At 37.7% G+C, this 22724-nt stretch overlaps 1 protein-coding gene across 2 annotated transcripts in view; it reads right to left on the bottom strand.

Annotated features, from left to right (window-relative positions):
• Positions 1 to 2736: 2736 nt before the first annotated feature.
• LOC131064997 (sodium/hydrogen exchanger 1) overlaps positions 2737 to 22724 on the bottom strand; it is a 279796-nt gene continuing 259808 nt past the window's right edge. Inside the window, exon 14 of one of the 2 annotated variants that reach the window (XM_057999375.1) lies at positions 2737 to 3096. In XM_057999375.1, coding sequence (XP_057855358.1) covers positions 3046 to 3096 — 51 coding nt within the window. In that variant the 3' untranslated portion in view covers positions 2737 to 3045. Of the gene's footprint in view, positions 3097 to 6161; positions 6785 to 22724 lie in introns of those variants that run through there. The other variant, XM_057999366.2, reaches the window with a different exon arrangement.

A 22724-nucleotide genomic window follows, 5' to 3' on the forward strand; every position in this document is an offset into this window, starting at 1 on the left:
CGAAGGATGCTGGTTTCCTGAATAATTCTGCCCAAAATTTGACCAAGTGGGAGGATTTGGGGATTGCCAATTATTGTTATTAGCATTGGGATTTGCATAAGGAAGATTGAAAGAAAGAGGATCTTGAGGCATGCCTTGTCTTGGTGCCCATGGTCTCCTTTGTGCCGCAAAGAAGACTTGTCCTTCCTCATTCTCTATTGGTCAAAATTCTAGATAATCAGGCTTGCTCTCAATGCTTGAAATGTTTTTTACATCTGCAATTTCTCTTCTTCTGCCTACAATGAGGATAGTATTTTCCTAACATAGCTTCTGTTTCAACATGCTTCTTGTTGGTTTGAAGTGTGCCCAATTGTGTTGCCAGATTGTTGATAATATCTTCCTTGAAATACTTCAGAAAATGAGTTATCTCTATCTTGGAAGCTGTTGAAGGTGCTTTTTCTGCTATAGAGCCAGTCCTATAGTGTGTTCCCTTCTTGGTAGAAGCCTTGGAATATTTCTAACAAATGCTCCCGATTTCATCCCATTTAGCTTGAGTAATGTATCCTCCTCCCATGAGGTCAAATGCTTCAATACAATCCTCATTGATTCCCCTTAGAAAAATCAATTTCAGAGATTCGTTACTTAAAGCGTCGTGCTTGGACTTTTTGACACTGAACAAAAACCTTTCAAGATAATCTTCCATACTTTCATCCTCCTTTTGTGCCATTCGGAAGATATCATCACCTTGTCGATCAATTCCTCTGCAATAGTCCTTATATTTCTCCAAAATTTTTGTCTTCATTTCATCCCAAGTAGTTTTTGAATCCCTACCTAAACTTATAAACCACCTAAGAGCAACTTCTTTCAGTGTAGCAGGGAATAATTTGAGTTTATGGGCATTAGTGGTATAATCATAGCTTCTACATAGGATATCAAATTCAAACAAAAAGGTATCTGGGTCTTCTGTGACCAAGCCATATAATTTTGGAAGAGAGGAGGCTAGAATATTCTTTAGGTTTGCATTATCATGATGGTCAGGAATAGGGAATTCAAAAGGAGGATTAGGAGGTGGGTTGACCCCTCCACCAGGAGCTGCCATTGGAATTTGATAGGGGACTAGAGGTAAAATATTCTCTTCAGGAGGTTCATTTAAGAAATCAAGGTCTCCTTCCAACAGTTCAAAAGTATCTCGGTTTCTAGCTTCCACAAAGATTTCAGCAAAAGGATTTATATCTGGGGCTTGGTAAGGATTTATTTTAGTATTAGACTGAGAGGGAAGAAATCTTCCTAATGCATCTCTCCTTTTTCCCCTATGCATGCAATTTTTCTCTCAATTACCAATATGGCTACACAAAATGCTGGGTGATAGGTTTGTGATTGTACTTTCAAATGATTCAAAGGTGTCTCTACCTCTAATAACATCAAATTGGAAGCTTAAAAATTCTAAATCCTATATTTCCAATAAGTTCTTAGTTTGACACCGTCCCCGACAACAACGCCAAAAACGTTGGTTCCTAATAATGTCCTAGTAATTAAGACACATTTCCTTGACTTAATGGTTCAATTATCTGCATCGCTTGGTTACTAATTCATTAACAAAATCTCATTCACTTGTCAACCCAAGAACATATACTTGAAACAGGCCTGCACTATATGTGCACTAAGAAACTCATAAGGAACACTAACTTTAGCTTGAAGCAACTAAATAAGGAATTAATAGAACACATTGAATTCTAATATTATTTCTATTGATATCAATCTAACCTACCACATATGAAAATTATAACTTCGTGCAGAAAATAAACTAACCAACTGGTGATCTTAAACACTAATTTCCTTTGGCTACAGGAACATACACAAAATGAAGTTTCTGTGGCTGCAGGGCAATCAACTAAAAGATTTTAACCAACAAACATAAGCTTGCTAATGAACTCACTCAGTAGAGCATGAAAGCATATGGATGTGGATGCTCCTCAAGCGGGCCCCCTTGGATGAGCTTCCAAAATCTTAACTAGATCTAAAAGTTACAACAACATCATAAATACATTGATACTTTCGAAAACAAAATGGCAAAACTAAAAATTCTTTATTATTCAGACTATGAAATAAAGTACACTTAATTCTTAAGAAAGATAAAATTACATTACATACTCTATCCTTAACCGATGTATTTATAAGAGATTCTACAAACTAACTTACTACATAGCCGATCCACTCCCAATAAACTAGGAGGACAACTTTTATTAGAAATAAAAGCATAGAAAGATGAATCATTCTAGGACCCAGTCTCATGCATAAATATAGGCCAAGGTTCCATCTAGATTTCCCGACAATCCGACACATGTTCAGAAACAAATGTCTGCATCAACCGCAACTAGGAGTTTTGTCACAGTCTTCAGCTACTGGCTTGATTGGTTCAACAGTCCTATTTGATTATGACTACAATTCTTTGAAACAACAATAGATGTCCTTTGTTGACTTAGTCCCTCCTCCAACTGCATACACAAAGGTTAACACACACAACATACCTTTGCATAATATCACCTTTAATCACCATTCAATCAAGCATTCCCTTATCATTAATATGGATTTAGTATATCATTTATAAGGTTGTTCAATAGATAACAAAGTTCATAGATTAAACATAAAAAAGGCTTATATCTATCACAACTGTAATGTCTGAGTCATAAAATGACAAATCTAACTTAATATAAAGTTCATACAGAACGACCAAAAAGGTGACTCATCAAATGCCACATTTAATATTGGATACTTTATTAAATAAGTTTTTCTAATGTTCAATAAATACAATTTTGCAACTTGCATTCAAATATACCAATGTCATACAACACATAACGTGGCCCTAAGAATGTTAACTCGCTGTGGTGCACGTACTTCTAGTCCCCTTAGGTTCACCACACACAATAATAAAGTAAACATTATGCAAAGTGTACAACACATTATCACAACATTCTCCCACTTGTTTTATACATTGCATAAGGTTCAATCAATGAAATACATTATCCTAGCCATACATGAAACCACATGAATCTCCAACATGCTCTCTCACTCCATCAAGATACTTGCAATAAATCCTCTCATCTTCCAACATACCACCTGTGGAAGAAAATGAACAAGCCAAGGTGAAGATGCACCAATCCAAGAACACAAGCATCAAATCCAATGTAATAACAAAGGCTCCACGCTACTATCATAAGACAAAAAATCCACATGATTGATAATGACATCCACAACACATGCCAATACATCCAACCATCAATACCTCTAAGGTATCAATAACATTAGTAAACTCATGCCAACAATATATGTTAATCTATAAAATGTAATCAAGCTCCCTAAATCATACTCGTCAATGAAGAACATACATATACAAGAACTCCTATTACATGGGTAAAATTAAATATGAAAATAAGCTCAAGGCATATCAAGTCTACCAATCAATTCTCATATTTGGGTGTAATAAGTAATTAACAATGTAGTACCAAGAACAAATACAATGATCCACACATGCAACCCAAATAGTTGCATACCCTGCAATATGTCATCATCCTTTCAAATCATATAATCATGAATATAATGGAAGAAACCATAGAATGAAGAGAGAAAACACATAAAACATAAATTATCCTTCTACCAATGCCTCAAAGAAGTAGCCTTGTGTTCAATATGATCTCCAAAATTGACCAAATGAGAAGCCATACCAACACCCAACTCGTTCAATCTCATAGATCAAACAAACATATGTATCATGTGTAATGCCAACATGGGTGTAAGATTCTCTAACCAAGAAGCTCAAAATTATAATAACCATTCCCAATAAAAGGAAAAAACCTAATAAATCATCTCCTAAGATCTTGATAATGACATCATAATACCAACTCAAATGCACAATGATATAACCAATGCCAAACATCTCTCAAAATCAATCCTCTAGAACCAACCATATATCCATAGCTCAAGATCCACATCTGCAGAAGATAAAGCTTAACACATAACTCATCTAAAACAAGAGTGGGCAAGTACCTTTTCAAATGATACACTGTAAGGTATACCAAGAGCGAGGAAAGAGAATGCTCTTCTAGGATATGATCCAGTGTTATGTTATAGATCTAGTTGCAAGCCAATAAAGTTGCTAGAAAGGCTTCCCCCTTATAGACAACTATTGCATAGTTGGTTAATGCCCCTTGTGCTATTGCTCATGTGTTACATTCTCTTAACAACAAGAATGCCTTTTTGCATAGATGTTGTTATGGTTAAACCTATAATGTTTATTCAAGTCGTGATACTTATATGTCCTAAGGATCTCAATATCAACAACATGGTTGGTCCTCCCACCATATGGGCAACCTTTTGCTTCTCACTATCACATGGCCTCTCTAGTTGACATGATAATGAGAAGTTTCCTTAGCTAAACCTTGCTATTTCACCTATTTACACAAATTTTGATGATCTAAAAGAAGAAAAATATAAAGAGGATGCCATGAGAAGATGGGTTCCTATTCTTGATGCCTAGGATCCTTTGGATGACTAGGGAAAACCCCTAATAATGACCTCCTCTAATTATTATAGCTCTTGTTGTTTAGTGACACATCTATTTTTAGTTGGTTTTTGTTAACTTCCAACACTCTTAGGATTGTAGTTTCACTCCACCCATATTTTATGTGAGTTGTGTATTATAGTTTTATATTTTTAATACAAGTGTATTGCTCATCATAAAAATATAGTTAAAATTGATTATTTCTTTTATAATTTCATTGCCAAAGACATAATGGTTAGTTATATTACCAAAAAGAAGACATAATAGGCTATGGTGCCATGGAGGGAGGGCTTGCTAAAATTTCTAGGTGGATGTTGCTAAGGAAAAGGAGAAGCCCATCTTAAAGAAAAGGGTCTCGTAGATTTTTAATTTCTCTATTAAAAAATATAAAAAAATATAGTAACTAAATAATAATTGAATTTATTTATTTATTCATATATATATATATATATATATATATATATATATATATAAAAGCTCCTAAATTGGTGAAGGTAAATTTCAGTCTCCCTCTCCACTACTTGAGGGAGTGGTTCCATAAGCAATCTCATTAAAGTAAAGAAAAAAACAAAAAAACTATAAGATTAAAAGGAATATTATCCTTCAAAATAGGAGCCTCACATTTATAGTTGCTGGTCTCATGGAAGATGATCGACCTTTTATTTCTACTTCACAAAGCATTCTTTCGTGGGAGTAAAAAAATGTAATCACAAGATTAAAATCGATATTTTTAGTAAAATAAGAACCTTACATTTATAGGTACAAATTTGTGCCTCATGAAAGCAGTTTGGACTTCTATTTTCATTTTGTAGGTAATTCCATGTAATTAAAAAATACAGCTACACAATTAAGATAAATATGTTCCTTTAAAATAAGAGCCCCACATTTATACCTACAAATTTTAGAAAGGTAGCAGAAAAAAGTGTTGAAATTTTCCTCCCCCAGCTTAAGAACTTTATAAAGATAGTACTATTATTAATTATTTGCTATAATTTTTCAATTAAACATCTTTTTAATTTGAAAAATTTTAATTAAAAAAAATTAAATATCTATGAAATCCTTATATTTAAATCAGGTCTTTTTGGGTTCACTGAGAATAGTTTTTTAATGGCATTATTCTTAGATAAGAATTTTTTGTACTTAATCTAAATCAATATAAATCTTGCAGCTATAGATATGAGATTTTTTATTTAAAAAATAATAATATTTTAATTCTTTCATAAAATTATATAAAATAAAGATACAAATCCAATAGATATGCTTGAAAAAATCATTCAACTCCAAACTTTATTAAGTATCCACCTAATAAATGTAAAATTTTAATTTTATCATATCAAAGATGAAAGAGTAAAGCCAACCTTTAACTAAAGTAAACGGAATACATATAAATTGCATCAAAATCTTTGATGATACTAAATTTTTTGAACATCTGTAGACGAAGCATATGATAATTCCATTGGATGATGATGAGCATAAATTACTAAGTCTTAATAATAAAATGTTCATCAATATTATACTTAGAACCGCTTATTTTGTAAATATAACCCCAACAAAAAATTAAAAATTGTATGATTCCTTTAGCGAAGACAATGTGTTGGTAATATTAAATCCAATGTCAGTCGAATCAACAAAATAAAAAACATACTCGACAATCTTTATACAATTATCCAAGCCCAAATTATAAAATTCGTTTACCAAATTTGCAATTGACGTTCGTTTTAGGATTCTCAACTCAATGAGCTTTGATAAACTTATTGATTAGGAAAAAATTATATTTAAATGAAAATATAGGAAATCAAGGTCCATATATCCATTTTTATAACTACTGTAGAAAATGGATCAAGGTAATTGTATAGTGATTTGCAAGGTCAAAAATGGGACCATTAGGTTCCAAAGTATGGAGAGAAGAAATTTATACAATCTTGGTTTTTAGGCATTTATATTCAAATGGGATGAAGAGGCTGGTTCTAAAGGAACAAATCCTCGACCCCCAAATACAGGACGCATGAATGTGTCATCAAATTTGCGCCACCAGTGATGCACAGTAGATGTAGGAGCGTGAAAAAGCGCCTGAATGCTATTTCTCCTTACAACACTTTGAGCTTCCAGATCCTCCCCATTGTCATTATTAAGAAGTGGAGTTTGTGAATCCTTTGGGATAATGGGCTCTGATTCGCTATTTTGCCTGTCCTTTACATTTCGAAATAGCATAAATCTGATCATAGGCTTTGTCATAAATCCAAATACCTGAAAAGAAGAAGCAATTGATCTGATACTCAAACAAGTAAAATAGACATTATCTTAGCTATAGAAATTGGTAATTTGAAAAAACTTTTTATGACAAATTTAGGTTAATTGAGTCATCTTATGTCTTATGCCTATTCTAGAGAATGAAAAGAAAAAATAGAAGATTTGTAAACAAGGTTTCAAGTCCGTTCAAAACCTATTTTATTCTTTTATCAAAACATAAAAAAAAAATTGAATGTCTGCTTGTATTGATTTAAATATACAATCTCTATCCCATAAACTAAACGTCTAAGAATTGATTTCTATCTATGAATAGTTTATTCTTCAAACTCCTTTTTTTTTTGGTTTCTATGTAAAGCAATTCAAGATGGTTGATTAAGAACATTTATACAAAGGCCGAGATACATTTTCTTATATCAAGATCAATTTTAAAAATCCTTTCCTAAAGGAAAAATAGACCATCTTGGATTAAGGAAAAAGAGACCAAATCTATCCTCTACAAAGATACCATCTTGAGTGATTAATAAGATTGGAATAATAATAGGTTGAGAATTTGAATCTCTAAGCCTAACAAAAAGAAAAGAAAAAAAATGCCATCTCATTAGGCATGTTGCGAATGAAATAGAAGCTTCAATGAGAAGTGAAGATATATGGATGGATTGAACAAATAAATAACACAATAGGAGAGAACTTAGTTTTTGATCTCTTACTACTTTTGTGCATATTAATAAAGAGTTCAAGAATCGTCCATCCCTTCTTTTAGACGAGAAAATATTTTCTCTCTGAATTAAAGTGCTTTTTTACTACCTCGGGAATCATTTGAGTTCACAAATAATGTAAGGCTCAAACTAAATGTTTAGCTATTAAAAGTGAAAACAAAAGTTACCAATTACAATTTAAAAATAATAATGACCTGATAGAGTACTTTTCCCTCCTTTGGTTGGGAATGATAAGAAAGTTGAAACTATTGATGCTCTTTATTCAATACTGAAAATAAGTTACAGTGTGATGATGTGAATGATTGTGGAAATGATGTCTTTCAAGAGGCCTAGGTGGAAGGAAATTTTCTAGTTGTGCACTTCTTGTAAAGTAGATCAATGTCTTTGTTATCATTTTAGGTATTAATTATTAAACATCAAGAGGAAGTTAGGCAAAGGAAATATAGTGCCATAATGAAAATGGATCTTGGACTTTGGGTCCTCTTGTTGATCATAGCAATCTAATTGCAAGATGGATCTATTAAGCATAAAATTGAAGGTAAGTTTGAGAAATATACAGGTAAGAAAGAACTTGGACTTTGGTTCCTCCTATTGATGATAAGTTTGTGATTGCAGATAGGTTTATAAACTAGTGTGATTCTGAAAGAAATTAAAAAAACACAAAGCTACACTTGTTGCTTAGGAAGCAAATTGAAGGAGACAATTAGCATAAGCTTTTGTAATTATAAACAAAAAATTATTAAATTAATGCTAGATTATTTTTCTTGATGATTAACACTTGTTGCTTAGGAAACAAATTGAAGGAGACAATTATGCAGAGGCTTAACTATAGGCAAAAAATTTATTAAATTAATGATAGATTATTTTTCTTGATGGTTATACTTTTGAGAAAATTTATTAGGCAACCAGAAAATTTTATTATCCAAGGAATATAATTTCGGGTGTGGAAGTTGAGCAAGTCTTTAAATGGCCTCAACAAAAACTGAGAGCGTGATATAATGTAATGTCTCCTTTTCTGCTTTAGTTTGTTTTGGGCCCTGTTAGCCTATTCTGGAGACCCGTAGGCTAGTCGAAAGCAAAAATTAGGGTTTCCTACCTTTGGGAGGATGTTTCTGCAATTTCAAAGGCTTACATGTTGGAATTTGTTAGTTTGGATTCTGGATTCCTTCTGGGTTTTCAGAAAGCTTTGCAGTGAGGGTACATGCATAGCAAGTTATGGAGTTTGACCAACTTAGTCTTTTTAGTAAGTGGAGGCAGAAGCAATTGAGTTCTCTGGGTTTTTCTGGGTTTTCTGAGAGCTCTGCAATGGTATAACATGCAAACCAATCTGAAGACCTTTTTCAGGACTTACTATTTTTAATAAGTTTGGCAACTACTCAGAATGTGGTAAAAATCACTTTGGAAACACTTAATATTTTTAGCAATATGCTATTTATAGTAAGTACTATTTTTGGCAAGGATTCTACAACTCAGCTCAATGGCTATTTCTGGCAGTATTAATTTGGTAGGATCCTGTATTCACTCAAAAAACTATTTTTAGCAATTCAGTTCAGAGCTCCAACTTAGTTCAGTTTTGGTGATTTCCAACACTTCAGTCTCCGACTCAATTTGACATTAATCAGTATTTGAGAAGGTATTTTTAATATATTAATACCTTAGGCATGAGGTATTAATATTTGATTATTTTATGAATGGATGATTTAGGAGAGGAGAAAATATTAATTTTATCCTAAGTCTATTTGGGCAAAATTTGCATATGACTTCAAGGGGGTCGTCATGGTGTTAATAATTAAATTATAACTCAAGGCAAATGGGACGATTTTCTAAGTATATTGCCTTAGTAATATTTTTTATTTGGAAGTCATAGTTGGGCGCCCAATTTACACTTTATTTTATGATACTTATATTTATTAAAAAGAGCGATTTTGGGTGAATGTGAGTTGGGCGAACTTGTGCAAGGAAATGAAATGAAATGCAACACAAAATGTGGATGAAATGGAATGGCATTTGGTTTGGGCGCATTTAGAGAGCATTTGAATTTGAATTTGGTTGGCAAAAAGTTATAAATACAAGCCTTGGGCTCTCATTTGGCATCCATGAAAATTTGTATAACGGAGTGCTGCCGAAATGGTGCCAGATTCCTGCTTCGAAGTTGCGAGCTTCCTAGCCTATGTCAATTTCATGCTTGAGAGATAGCACCTAGCTGCGGAGAGACTATTTCTCACTCAGAGGAATAGATAGAGCATATTGGGAATGGTTGCTTCAGTTGGTTTTTTGTTTTTGGTGTGAGTTTGTGTGTTTCCGGGTTGCTGGATGGCGTCATGGCTGAAGCGTATTTTCACTCTTAGTTTCCTGTACGGGCTCCTGTTGATTTTGGGTATTGGCTCTAAAGATTTCTATGCTCCCAACGATAAGATTTTTAAGTTTATAGCCCCTAGTATTGAGTTTCCAAATTTTAATTGCAAATCAAACTTTTTAGCTTAGACGTTTTTGTTGGGGAGTGGATTGGGTTGCGTGCTGAGTGTTTGGGGTTATATTGTTGTTGTTTTCTTGTTGGTTCTTAGTCGCTATATGCTTATTATCAGTTTCGGTGTGTTGTTGGGTGATTTGAGTGGGTTTTGAAATAGTTGGGAGCATTTTGGTGTGTTTTGGTGTTGCTGGTTATGCATTTCCAGCTTGCTATCATAAATATCAGATTTATGAAAATTGGTCATTGGATGTGCTTTTGAGAGTGTGAGTAGATTGGGTAGTTAGATGATGATTGGAGGTGTTGTTGCAGTTGTCAGCTCATAATCAACACTTGGCTATCAAATTTCATATTTATTGTAATGCTGGTTAGTAGTACTAACAACAACATTTTGGCTTTTTGCTGTCCCACTGCATAAGTGGAAGAGGCTGGCTCAACCGCCTATCTTAGATTAGTAATATTTCTTATATTCCGAAATCTTGTAATGAATTTATAAAGCTGGTTAGTAGTACTAACAGCTATCTTTCAGATTTCTTAGTTGGCTCCCACTGCATAAGTGGAAGAGGCTAGCTTGGCTGCCTATCTTGAGTTTGTAATTCTGTCCTCCCGCTGAATAAGCGGTGGAGGTGATATTAATTTCTATTTCTAGTCCTCCCGTTGCACAGGTGGTTGAGTGATTGCATTCTTCAGTTCTTTGGCTTGTCCTTGGCTGGTTGATCGCCAGGTGATTGCATAGTTTTCAATATCCCGTTGTATAAGCGGAAGGGGTTGGCTTGCTGCTTGAACATTGTAATCATTTTCAGTTATTGGCATCTAACGATCCCCTCGACACTGTAAGCTCTCACCCTCCCAGATTGGGCTCTCGGTGAACAAAAAGTGGAGGGTTACTTATAGCAGCATTTGGTTTTCATTTCCTAACCTAGAAAGTGTTGTGTTGAATGTAATTGTGGAAAAAATAAGGGGGATATTACAGTGGTATGAAAGTTGGTTTTCCTACCAGCCTATGCATTCAGTTGATTAGAGATCTCCATGACCGATAGAGAAGTCCGTTACTACATCAGAGAATCAACAGTTGACACTATGGCAGAGAGAATGACATAACATAATGAGTTCGCAGAAGCAAGAGTAAAAAGAAAATTTGACACCATGATGGACATGATGTCCCAGTTGCTGTCCAAACTTAATTAGAATTATGGTGGGACTCATAATCAACCCATTAATGGAGCTGAAGCGAGCATTTATAATAATCCTGGAGGAACACTTGGAGGGTCAGTTTCAAAACCTTTGCAACCCTTCTTCCTACCCAAGGAAGTGCCTCAAGCTGAAATTGAGATATCAATAGTGGATGAAATAAGGAATAGTTATATGGAGTATGCTTCTCTCCCTGCAGAGATTCAAAATATCCTCTCCTTTGACCAGTTTAAGAACCAAAAGAAGAAGAGAGGTGGAAGATATGATAACCACCCTTATGCTCCACGAGATTATCAACAAGCCTTTGGAAAGGTTACTCTAGCCCACTTTTATAGGAGTGATAAGTGTTTTGCTAGATCGTGGGTTCAAAAGTTGGACAATTATTTGTCCTTGAGACCAATGTCGGATACGATGAAAAAACAGTAAGTGAGGTTGTGCATGATGAATCTCTTAATGTTTCTTATGGAGCTAGTGATAGTGTTGAATGCACTCATGTGCTTCTAGAGGAAGAGCAGATGAAAATTGAAGATATTAAACAAGGGGAAAAGGTTAACAGATTGTTGGATGGAGATTCATGTCATGAATCTGAAAATATTGCAGCTAATGATGAAGTTTCTAATGACCAAGAGGCTGTCCTATTTTGTGAGTTTAAAATATACCAAGATGATGACATTCAAGGGGCAGATTTAGAGGACCAATCAGAAATTGCATTTCAGAATAATGGTGTTGAGACTCATAGTTTGAAGAATGAGCTTGACCAAATTCTGAAAGTCTTTGACTTGGAGCAGTGTCCTAAATTGAAATTTTCAGATTTAGGACAGCAAGATAGTTGGTCTAAGTTGGAAAAAGGAAATAATTTTCAGATTGTTGATAACCAATTGTTTGAGATGGGTATAGTGAAAACATATGACAATCCACTTTTTGAGTGGGAAGATGGAACATCACTTGGTTCTAGCATTGCACTTGGTAAAAATAACAATGTGTGGAAACTAAGAGAAGATTCGAGATCTAAGTTGGATGATACTTGGAGCTATGGTGAGCACTTCTTAACTGAGCAAAGTAATCAACCTTTTAGTATTTGGGATTCAGGTGTGAAGGCAGGTAAGGACAATGAGGAGACCGTGTGGGATGAATTTCCCTTTGATCCGGATGATGAAATGGAACTTGATGACGATTCTATATCAGCAAACAATGGTGACGTTACACTTGATCTTGGAGGTGCCTTCTCGTTTGATCAAAGTGACAATGAGGTGGAAGCAGATTTAAAAGTCTATAAGGCTCCTGATATTGAAGGGTTTGATGGTGTTCTTGAACATAAATCAGATTTATTAGTGCACAGTGCTAATCATCATCTTGGTGTTGAGCAATGCCATCACGTGGATGATGTGGGGTGTGAGACTAAGGACAACCAAGGAGTCGTTGAAGATAAGAATGAAAATTTTGATTGTAATCAAAGGCTCGAAAAATTGGTGAAGTCCAATCCTATTTATGATATTGAGCATTTTCAGCTAGTTGGAGTTAGACAAGAGTCTTGGAGTAGCTATGGGAGCAATAATTGCAAGAAACAAAGTTCTAATTTTTTCTTGCAGCCCATCAACAACACACCATCTGTGTATTCTTATGAGTGTGATAGCTTCCAGGTTCTTGATAACCCTTTCTTTGAATTGGCTATTGAGAAAAGTTATGAAAACCCTCTCTTCGTGATGGATGATAAAACATGTGGTGAAGTGATCGAACATGAGACTTAGTATGGTTTCCAGTGTATAGATGATTTCAACATCTTTGGCATCAAGGTGTTGTTGAAACACAGTTTAGCAGCCGTACAAAGTTTCATTGCAGCAACAAGGAGTGCAGATTTCAGACTTGTTACTCATGAAGTAGGGGAGAAAGGACCAGAATGTGGTGATTGCATGCTTGACAACCTATTCCTTGAGTTGAATGATAATGAGGCTCAAACTAGTCCATTTTGGGAGTTGGATTTGAGGACAACATTTGTTCCATACTCCAATGTTGTTCAAGCTTTCATGGTTAGGCTTCAAGGGTTCACTAGAGGAGAAATTGATTTCTTAACTATGCACTTGGTGATGTGTTGATTTTTCTTTTCAGTATGTTGGAAATCACTTTTGGTTGGGTATCCAGGCTCGAGATCATCAACGTGGTTGTATGGAGCTTATTACATGTGGAGAGAAGGAACTTTGGAGGTATAAGGAGCAATTTTTTAGTCTTGATAGTGTTGTTTCCTTCTTTACCAGCCATTTGATGGTTCTTTTTGCTCATCGACTAGTGGATTGGGAAGATATTCTGAGCAAAGGATGGTTCTATGTAGAGTTGGAGTCACTAGAGAGGATATTTTCCGCCTTGCACGTGAGCAAATGCATTGTTTTGAGTGACGATGTCTTGTGTTTCAGCAGCTGTCCATCTTATTGGATGCTGATTCTCTTAAAATCATATCTCAAGTCAATCATTTCAGACTTGGTGGGCTGCTGGTATACTCTTTTTCAGACTTCACAGTCTCCTGGCAAGACGGGTTTATGATCTCAAATGAGAGGTATGGCGAGTTAGGGCAATCAGTATCTGTGTATGGAAAGTGTTCAAGCTATAACTAGTGGTTATTCTTATGCCCTCTCTTCTACTTATGATTGGGATAGTGAACCTTTGCTTTCTATGGTTCATCATTTTGAGGTGCTTGGAGTGGGAACTATAAGAGATTTCAGAAGTCTCCATGGTTGTATTAGAATAATTCAATTGAGGCCTAGTAGATTCATGTGGAGTTATGAGAATGAATTTGTTGAGCTCCTGTAAAGGATCGTTTTGCTCCTTGGAGGGAGATTTGGAGAAGTCACATTTACAGTCATGGCTCTGCTTGACCCCTTTTGGGAGATATGATGTGGAGTTTGATTGTGAGTTGAGTAGACTTTATTTCCTATTGCCCATGCTTGTAATAGATAGTGGCATTGTTGATATTGATTACTCAGAGCTTTATGGGCATGAGATGCTGCATGATATTGATTTCAGTCCTTCAAGATTTTTCAGTTTGGGTAACATGGATGGTAACATTTTGGAGTTACAAAGGAGGTTAGTGCAGTTTTGGCGTGATGTTTTCACCGATGTGATCAAAGTGGCGTAGCATCGGCATGGTGGGTTCTTCCTGAGACGAACATGGGACCCTGGGATCGTGCTTGCTTTGGTGTGGATCAGTTTAAAATTTTCTGGAGTTGTGGCGACATTGCTTGAGGACAAGCAATTTTGGGGAGGGTGGACTGTAATGTCCCCTTTTCCGCTCTAGTTTGTTTTGGGGACCGTTAGCCTATTTCGGAGACCCATAGGCTACTCAGAAGCAAAAATTAGGGTTTCCTACCTCTGGGAGGATGTTTTTACAATTTCAAAGGCTTACATGTTGGCATTTGCCAGTTTGGATTCTGGATTCCTTCCGGGTTTTCAAAAAGCTTTGCAGTGAGGGTACATGCATAGCAAGTTATGGAGTTTGACCAACTTACTATTTTTAGTAAGTGGAGGCAGAAGCAATTGAGTTCTCTGGGTTTCCTGAGAGCTTTGCAATGGTATAACATGCAAACCAATCTGAGGACCTTTTTCGGGACTTACTATATTTAGTAAGTTTAGCAGCTGCTTAGAATGTGATAAAAATCACTTTGGAAACACTTACTATTTATAGCAGTATGCTATTTATAGTAAGTACTATTTTTGGCAAGGATTCTGCAGCTCAACTCAATGTCTATTTCTGGCAGTATTATTTTGGCAGGATCCTGTATTCACTTAGATGACTATTTTTAGCAGTTCAGTTCAAAGCTCCAACTTAGTTCAGTTTTGGTGATTTCCAACACTTCAGTCTCTGGCTCAATTTGGCAATAATCAGTATTTGAGGAGAAGGTATTTTTAATATATTAATACCTTAGGCATGAGGTATTTATATTTGTATTATTTTACGGATGGACAACTTAGGAGGGGAGAAAATATTAATTTTATCCTAAGTCTATTTGGGCAAAATTTGCATGACTTCAAGGGGATCGACATGGTGTTAATAATTAAATTATAACTCAAGGCAAACAGGGCGATTTTCTGAGTATATTGCCTTAGAAATATTTTTTATTTGGAAGTCATATTTGGGCGCCCACTTTACACTTTATTTTATGATACTTATATTTATTAAAAAGGGCGATTTTGGGTGAATGTGAGTTGGGCGAACTTGTGCAAGGAAATGAAATGAAATGCAACGCCAAATGTGGATGAAATGGAATGGAATTTGGTTTGGGCGCATTTGGAGAGCATTTGAATTTGAATTTGGCTAGCAAAAAGTTATAAATACAGGCCTTGGGCTCTCATTTGGCATCCATGAAAATTTGTATAACGAAGTGCTGCCGGAATGGTGCCAGATTCGTGCTTCGAAGTTGCGAGCTTCATAGCCTATGTTAGTTTCGTGCTTGAGAGATAACACCTAGCTGCGAAGAGAGTATTTCTCACTCGGAGGAATAGATAGAGCATATTGGGAATGGTTGCTTCAGTTGGTTTTCTATTTTTGGTGTGAGTTTGTGTGTTTCCGGGTTGCTGGTTGGCGTCATGGCTGAAGCGCATTTTCATTCCTAGTTTCCTGTGCAATCTCCTGTTGATTTTGGGTATTGGCTCTAAAGATTTCTATGCACCCAGTGATAAGATTTGTAAGTTTATAGCCCCTAGTATTGAGTTTCCAAATTTTAATTGCAAATTGAACTTTTCAGCTTAGACATTTTTGTTAGGGAGTGCATTGGGTTGCATGCTGAGTGTTCGGGGTTATATTGCTGCTATTTTCCTATTGGTTCTTAGTCGCTATATGCTTATTATCAGTTTGGGTGTGTGTGGGTTTTGAAGGAGTTAGGAGCATTTTGGTGTGTTTTGGTGTTGCTGGTTACACATTTCCAACTTGCTATCATAAATATCAGATTTTCGAAAGTTGGTCATTGAATGTGCTTTTGAGAGTGTGAGTAGATTGGGTAGTTAGATGATGATTGGAGGTGTTGTTGCAGTTGTCAACTCATAATCAACACTTGGCTATCAAATTTCATATTTATTGTAATGGTGGTTAGTAGTACTGACAACAACATTTTGGCTTTTTGTTGTCCCATTGCATTAGTGGAAGAGGCTGGCTCAACTGCCTATCTTAGATTAGTAATATTTCTTATATTCAGAAATCTTATAATGGATTTATAAAGCTGGTTAGTAGTACTAACAATGTAATGTCCCCACTTTAGTAGTTGACCAAGTGTATGTGCGTTAGCCTAGCTCTACATGGTCCCGAGGGCTAACGAAGGGTTTAAAGGGATCCTTGAGTGTTTTGGCCTAGTCATTTCCAGTTTGGGCCAAAACGGAGTTGATTTACTTAGTTTCAGGTATACTTACTATTTTTAGTAAGTCAGCAGGACACAATAGAGGCTATTTTTGGTGATTGGATTCGATACTCCTCGCCAAGAGCTTTCTGACGAGCTATCACTCGCGCTATTCGGAGTCCGATTGCTAATATATTTTAATGCCTTAAGTGTTATTAAAGTAACATTTAATTTAATTGTAAAATATTAAAGTGTTACTTTAATATTTATTTTATGGGGATGTGTGCAAATCAAAGGGGCACCCAAGGGAGACATAAGGGAATATTTTAATATGTTTTATATTGCACATCTTTTATCCCACATTGCTCAGGTGAGTTGGGTCGACCCTTGGAGAAAGAATAAAAGGAAGCTTTTGTGGCTTCATTCAGCATGTTGAATATGAGAAGAAATTGATGTGTGAGTTGCAGATCCGTTCTTGGCATTAAAGGACGTCTATCCTCTCTTGTGACATTCTAGACGTCATTCCCTTGGAGTTTGGCCTTTGGAATCCATTGCTATCAGCTTCATTAACAGGCAGATTGGGTGCATCTCCAGCTACAAGCAGATTTGGTGTTTTGCTCATACCTTCTTCACTTCTTGCCCAATGCTTATGCCATTCCAAAGGGATGATTTTATGAAGATACTGGACTGATTGAAGACTAATTAATACTGTAGCAGCACTATAGCGTAGCACTATTCACGTTATTGTAGCACGACACTATTCACGCTACTGTAGCGTGACACTATTCATGTTACTGTAGCACGACACTCTTCATGTTACTGTAGCAGCAAGATGGGAAGTCATTGTTGGAACATTATGTCAAAAATGCTGGAGTATTTAGTGAGTTGAAAAATCTGCTATGTATTTGACTTTATTAATTCTGGAAATAATATCATATCAACAGTAGTTCAATCTTCATGTTGCATATTATTGTCATTTCCTTCTAGTTCATGTTATGTGGTTTTAAACCTATGCAAAGACTTAAAAACAAACAAACATTTCATTTCCGAAGCCATAAGAGGTTTAAACATTAAACGGAGAAATAAGGAGTTGGATGCAAACTGTTTGACTAAATTCCTATCAACAGTTGGTTTAGTTTTTGGGCATTCTAGGGTGTCCATTACAGTGGTATCAGAGCTTGTTTTTTCTGCCATCTTATGAGGGTTTCATGCGTCCAGTACATCAGTGTTACTTGAGGAGAAACAGGTCAAACAAAAACTTACAGAATTCACCAGAGATTGAAGAGGAGGGTGACCCTTTTTCAGCACCAGCCATGGGTGACAGAGATGGGGAAAGGGGAGAACCTAGCACTAGGGAGATGCTCAGTGATCTTGCTAGGGGTCAGAGGGAGCTCCAAGCTACATTGCAGCAGATGGCTATAGCCATTACACAACATTTGATGAGAGTAGATCAAGGCAATAATGGCAACCAAGGTAATAATACCAATCAGGGTAATAATGCTAACCACGGAGGTGGACAGGGTAATGGAGGTAATAGAGGTGCATCGGTTAACAGGGGAACCGGGACATATGCTAGAGCAGGTTCTTCCACTACGAGACCACTCATGCCACAGTTTCCTCTGAGACAGAATGACTAGAATAATGCCAGTCCTACACAACAAGAGATTCAAGATATGATTATGGATGATTGGAGGGACTCTAGCCCTGAGTTACAGGCTGAGATGACATTCAGGGAATATATGGATGTTAGACTCAAGAATATGCCCATGAGAGGAAACCGACAACAGAATTATGAGATGAGGAAGAAGTTGGGAAAGTTGTCTATTCCATACTATGATGGTAGAGGGAAGGCTTCAGCACGGACATGGGTCCAGAAATTAGATACTTATTTCTAGCTTAATCCCATGCTTGAGGAGGATGCGATTAAGTATGCTGCATTGCACTTGGATGGGAGTGCACACGAGTGGTGGCACCATGGTATGGTCACATTGGGCCATAACCAGATAGACACATACATAGAGTTCACTGAGAGGTTGATTGACAGGTTTGATACGAAGGATCCAGAACTCCATTTCAAGGAGTTAGCCCAGTTGAGACAGTGAGGTCCTATCGTAAGTTACATCTCAGATTTCCAAAGTCTATCAGTGTTGGTTACAGACATTTCAGAGAGGAGGTTGATTGTACTATTTGTGGATGCATTGTCAGAGCCTCTTCATGGTTGGGTGAAGGGACATGATCCCCTCACATTGCAGGATGCCATTCGGAAGGCAAGATATCTTGCACCTTCCGCTTCTAGGAGTAAGTTCACTCCTAAGGATCCACACTTCAAGAAGGATAAGGATAAGAAACCTCTACATAGGGATTCTCAGCCTCAGAAAAAAGAATCAAAGAGGTTAGACAATGAGACAGTGAACGAGTTGAGGCGGAAAAAACTATGTTTTCAGTGTAGGGAACCGTGGGATTTATCTCACAAGTGTCCTCTGAAGGCTAAGGCCAACCAGATGGAGTACTTCTCTGCTAAGGAGTCACAGTCACAGGATGAGGAGCAGTAGTCAGAGTCTGATGGTGAGAGCAGTGCCACTGAGGAGGGTTTAGGGTATGAGAAGCCCCTAGCTAGATTGACAGGTGCTCAAAAGGCAATTACTTTTAAGGTGCGTGGCACCATACAGGGACAAAAGGTGGTTGCTTCGCTGGACACTGGGGCCACACATAATTTCATAGATTCACAGTTAGTGTCTAGGAGAGGGTGACAAACTGAAGAACATTCAGGATTCCGAGTTATGGTAGCTAGTGGTCACAAGTTACTATGCACACAGAAGATTATAGATCTTCGCATCAGATTGGGAGATGGTTATGAGCTCCAGGATGAGTTCTACATTGTGGACATGGGTGATTATGACGTTATCTTAGGGATGACTTGGATGGTATCGTTGAGAGAGTTTACTCTCAACATGGAGAGAGTAGAGATGAGGTTCTAGCATGAGGGCAGGACCGTGGTACTCAGAGGATTATCAGATGGTAGTTGTAGGGTAGTTTCTTTGAGGAGGATGGAGAGGTTGTTCAAACATGATGATGTTGAGTGGGCAGCGGAGTGCTTGATTATGCCAGCATCACCAGAGCCATAGGTTAAGAGTCATCCCCCTGATATGTAGGACATCCTTGATAGACATGCCAAGGTATTTGGCAATATTCCACATGGCGTTCCTCCAAATAGGGGGATAGAGCACGCCATTGAGTTAGAAGAGGGGGCTAAGTCCATTATGATCACGCCCTATCGTTATCCGAAGAAACACAAGGATGAGATAGAGAAAGCCATCAAGGAGTTGTTGGAGATGGGGCACATTAGGCCAAGCAAAAGCCCTTTTGCTTCAGCAGTTGTTTTGGTTAAGAAGAAGGATGGAACAATGCGCATGTGCATTGACTACAGGGCCTTGAACAAGAAAACCATTAAGAACAGGTACCCCATTCCGAGGATAGATGAGTTGATAGATGAGTAACATGGGGCATGCTTCTTCACAAAGATAGATTTGAGATCAGGGTATCATCAGATCAGTATGAGGGCAGAGGAAATTGAGAAGACAACTTTTTGGTGTCACTATGGTCATTTCGAGTTTCTGGTTATGCCATTTGGGCTAACCAATGCTCTTGCTACTTTTCAGAGTTGCATGAACCAAGTGTTCAGGGGGCAATTGACGAGATTCGTTTTGATTTTCTTTGACAATATTTTGGTCTTTAGCAAGACATGGGAGGAGCATTTGCAGCATCTTGAGGAGGTGCTATCTATCTTGGAGAGAGAGTCACTGTATGCCAAGGAGTCTAAGTGTGAGTTCGGGATGACATAGCTTTTGTACCTTGGTCATATTATTAGTGCAAAGGGAGTTCGGATGGATCCTGAAAAGATTAGAGCTATTGTTGATTGGCCCATGCCTATGAACCTTACTCAGCTTAAGGGGTTCTTTGGCTTATGTGGTTTTTATAGGAGGTTTGTTAAGGGGTTTTCTCAGACAGCTGCTCCCTTGACAGATCTTACTAAGAAGGGGGCTTTCATGTGGACAGGGGCAGCACAAAGGTGTTTTGAGCATTTCAAGCAGGTGATGTCTTCATGTCCAGTCCTAGCTCTACCAGACTTCACGAAGCCTTTTGAGCTTCATTGTGATGCATCGGGTGATGGGGTTGGAGCAGTATTGATGCAGGAGAAGCACCCCATCACTTTTGAGAGTAGGAAGCTCCGAGGTGTGGAGAGGAGCTATTCTATTTATGATCGTGAGATGTTGGCCATCATGCATGCCTTGGCCAAATTCCGATCCTACTTGGATGGAGGGAAGTTTGTGATCAAGACGGATCACAACAGCATAAAGTATTTCATGAGCCAACGAGACTTGAATGACAGGCAACAGAAGTGGGTCACTAAATTGCAGGCTTATGACTTTGACATTGAGTTTGTCAAAGGGAAGAAGAATGTAGTAGCTGATGCCTTATCCAGAAGACCTCACATTTGTGCTCTTGCAGAGATTACAGGAGATTGGAGGGATAAGATTATAGCAGAATATGTCGGAGATACTTGGGCTTCTGGTTTGATTTCAGGTACTATACAACATGATCGCTATGAGGTGATAGATGGATTGATCAGATTTCAGGACATGGTTTATTTGATTCCGTCATCACAGTTGAGAGAGGCGATACTGAGGGCATTTCATGATGCGCCTACAGTTGGGCATCCGGGGGTCTTCAAGACCTACAGGCAGATCCGAGAGCGGTTCTCATGGAGAGGGCTCAAGGATGATGTTCAGAGGTATGTCAGGGAGTGTGCAGTTTGTCAGCAGAATAAGGTAGAGCACACGTTTCCTGCAAGTTTACTACAGCCCTTGCCCATTCTGGACAGGAAATGGGAAAGCATTTCTATGGACTTTATCATTGGTTTACCACGAGTGCAGGGAAGAGATAGCATTTATGTGGTGGTAGACAGATTGACGAAGTTTGCTCACTTCTTTGCTATTCCTTCTACTTACACAACAGCCCAGGTGGCAGATTTGTTCTTCAGAGAGATTTTTAGGTTGCATGGGCTACCGAGATTTATTGTTAGTGACAGGGATAGCAAGTTCATGAGTGCCTTTTGGCTGTGCGGTACAGATCTTACACCTAGTACGAGCTACCATCCTCAGACTGATGGGCAAACGGAGATAGTAAATAAATGGGTGGAAGGTTATTTATGGAACTATGTGACTGCGCAGCAGAGAGCTTGGGTCAGGTGGTTACACATGGGGGAGTATTGTTACAATACCACATATCACATGACCATCAGGATGACTCCATTTATGGCATTGTATGGGTATGAAGCACCAAGCTTCATGGATTTGACTTTGGGGGACATCAGAGTGCCCAAAGCCAAGGATCTGTTGCATGATAGTCAGGATATCTTGAGAGCGCTCAAGGAGAATATACAACAGGCTCAAAATCAACAGAAGTCGTATGCTGACCAACATAGGGTAGAGCGCAAATTCGAGGTGGGGGACATGGTGTATTTGAGGCTACAGCCATATAGAGAGTCATCGCTCAAGAGGAGCGGAGCAGAGAAGTTGAAGCCTAGATTTTATGGCCCCTACAGGGTGATTCGCAGAGTGGGCGAAGTCGCCTATGAGCTTGAGCTTCCAGAGGGCAGTTGGGTACACAATGTATTTCATGTGTCTAGGCTTAAGAAAGCCATTGGTCAAAGTGTAGTACCTTCTGCAGATTTACCCCCTTTGGATGAGGAGGGGAAGCTCGTGTTAGTACCTAAGGCTATTCTAAACACCAGATAGAGGAAACTTAGAAACAGGATAGTGAAGGAGTATTTGGTTAGATGGAGAGACCTGTCAGAGGAAGATGCTACATGGGAGAATGAGCAGGTGATACAGCAGGCTGGACTGAGATTGCTTGAGGACAAGCAATTTCAAGGGGGGCAGACTGTAATGTCCCCACTTTAGCAGTTGACCAAGTGTATGTGCATTAGCCTAGGTCTACATGGTCCCGAGGGCTAACGAAGGGTTCAAGGGGATCCTGGAGCGTTTTGGCCTAGTCATTTTCAGTTTGGGCCAAAACGGAGTTGATTTACTTAGTTTCAGGCATACTTACTATTTTTAGTATGTCAACAGGACACAACGGAGGCTAGTTTTGGTGATTGAATTCGATACTCCTCGGCGAGAGCTTTCCGACGAGCTATCACTCGCGCTATTCGGAGTCCGATTGCTAATATATTTTAATGCCTT

Source organism: Cryptomeria japonica, chromosome 1, assembly GCF_030272615.1.
Source record: "Cryptomeria japonica chromosome 1, Sugi_1.0, whole genome shotgun sequence".
Classification (NCBI taxonomy): domain Eukaryota; kingdom Viridiplantae; phylum Streptophyta; class Pinopsida; order Cupressales; family Cupressaceae; genus Cryptomeria; species Cryptomeria japonica.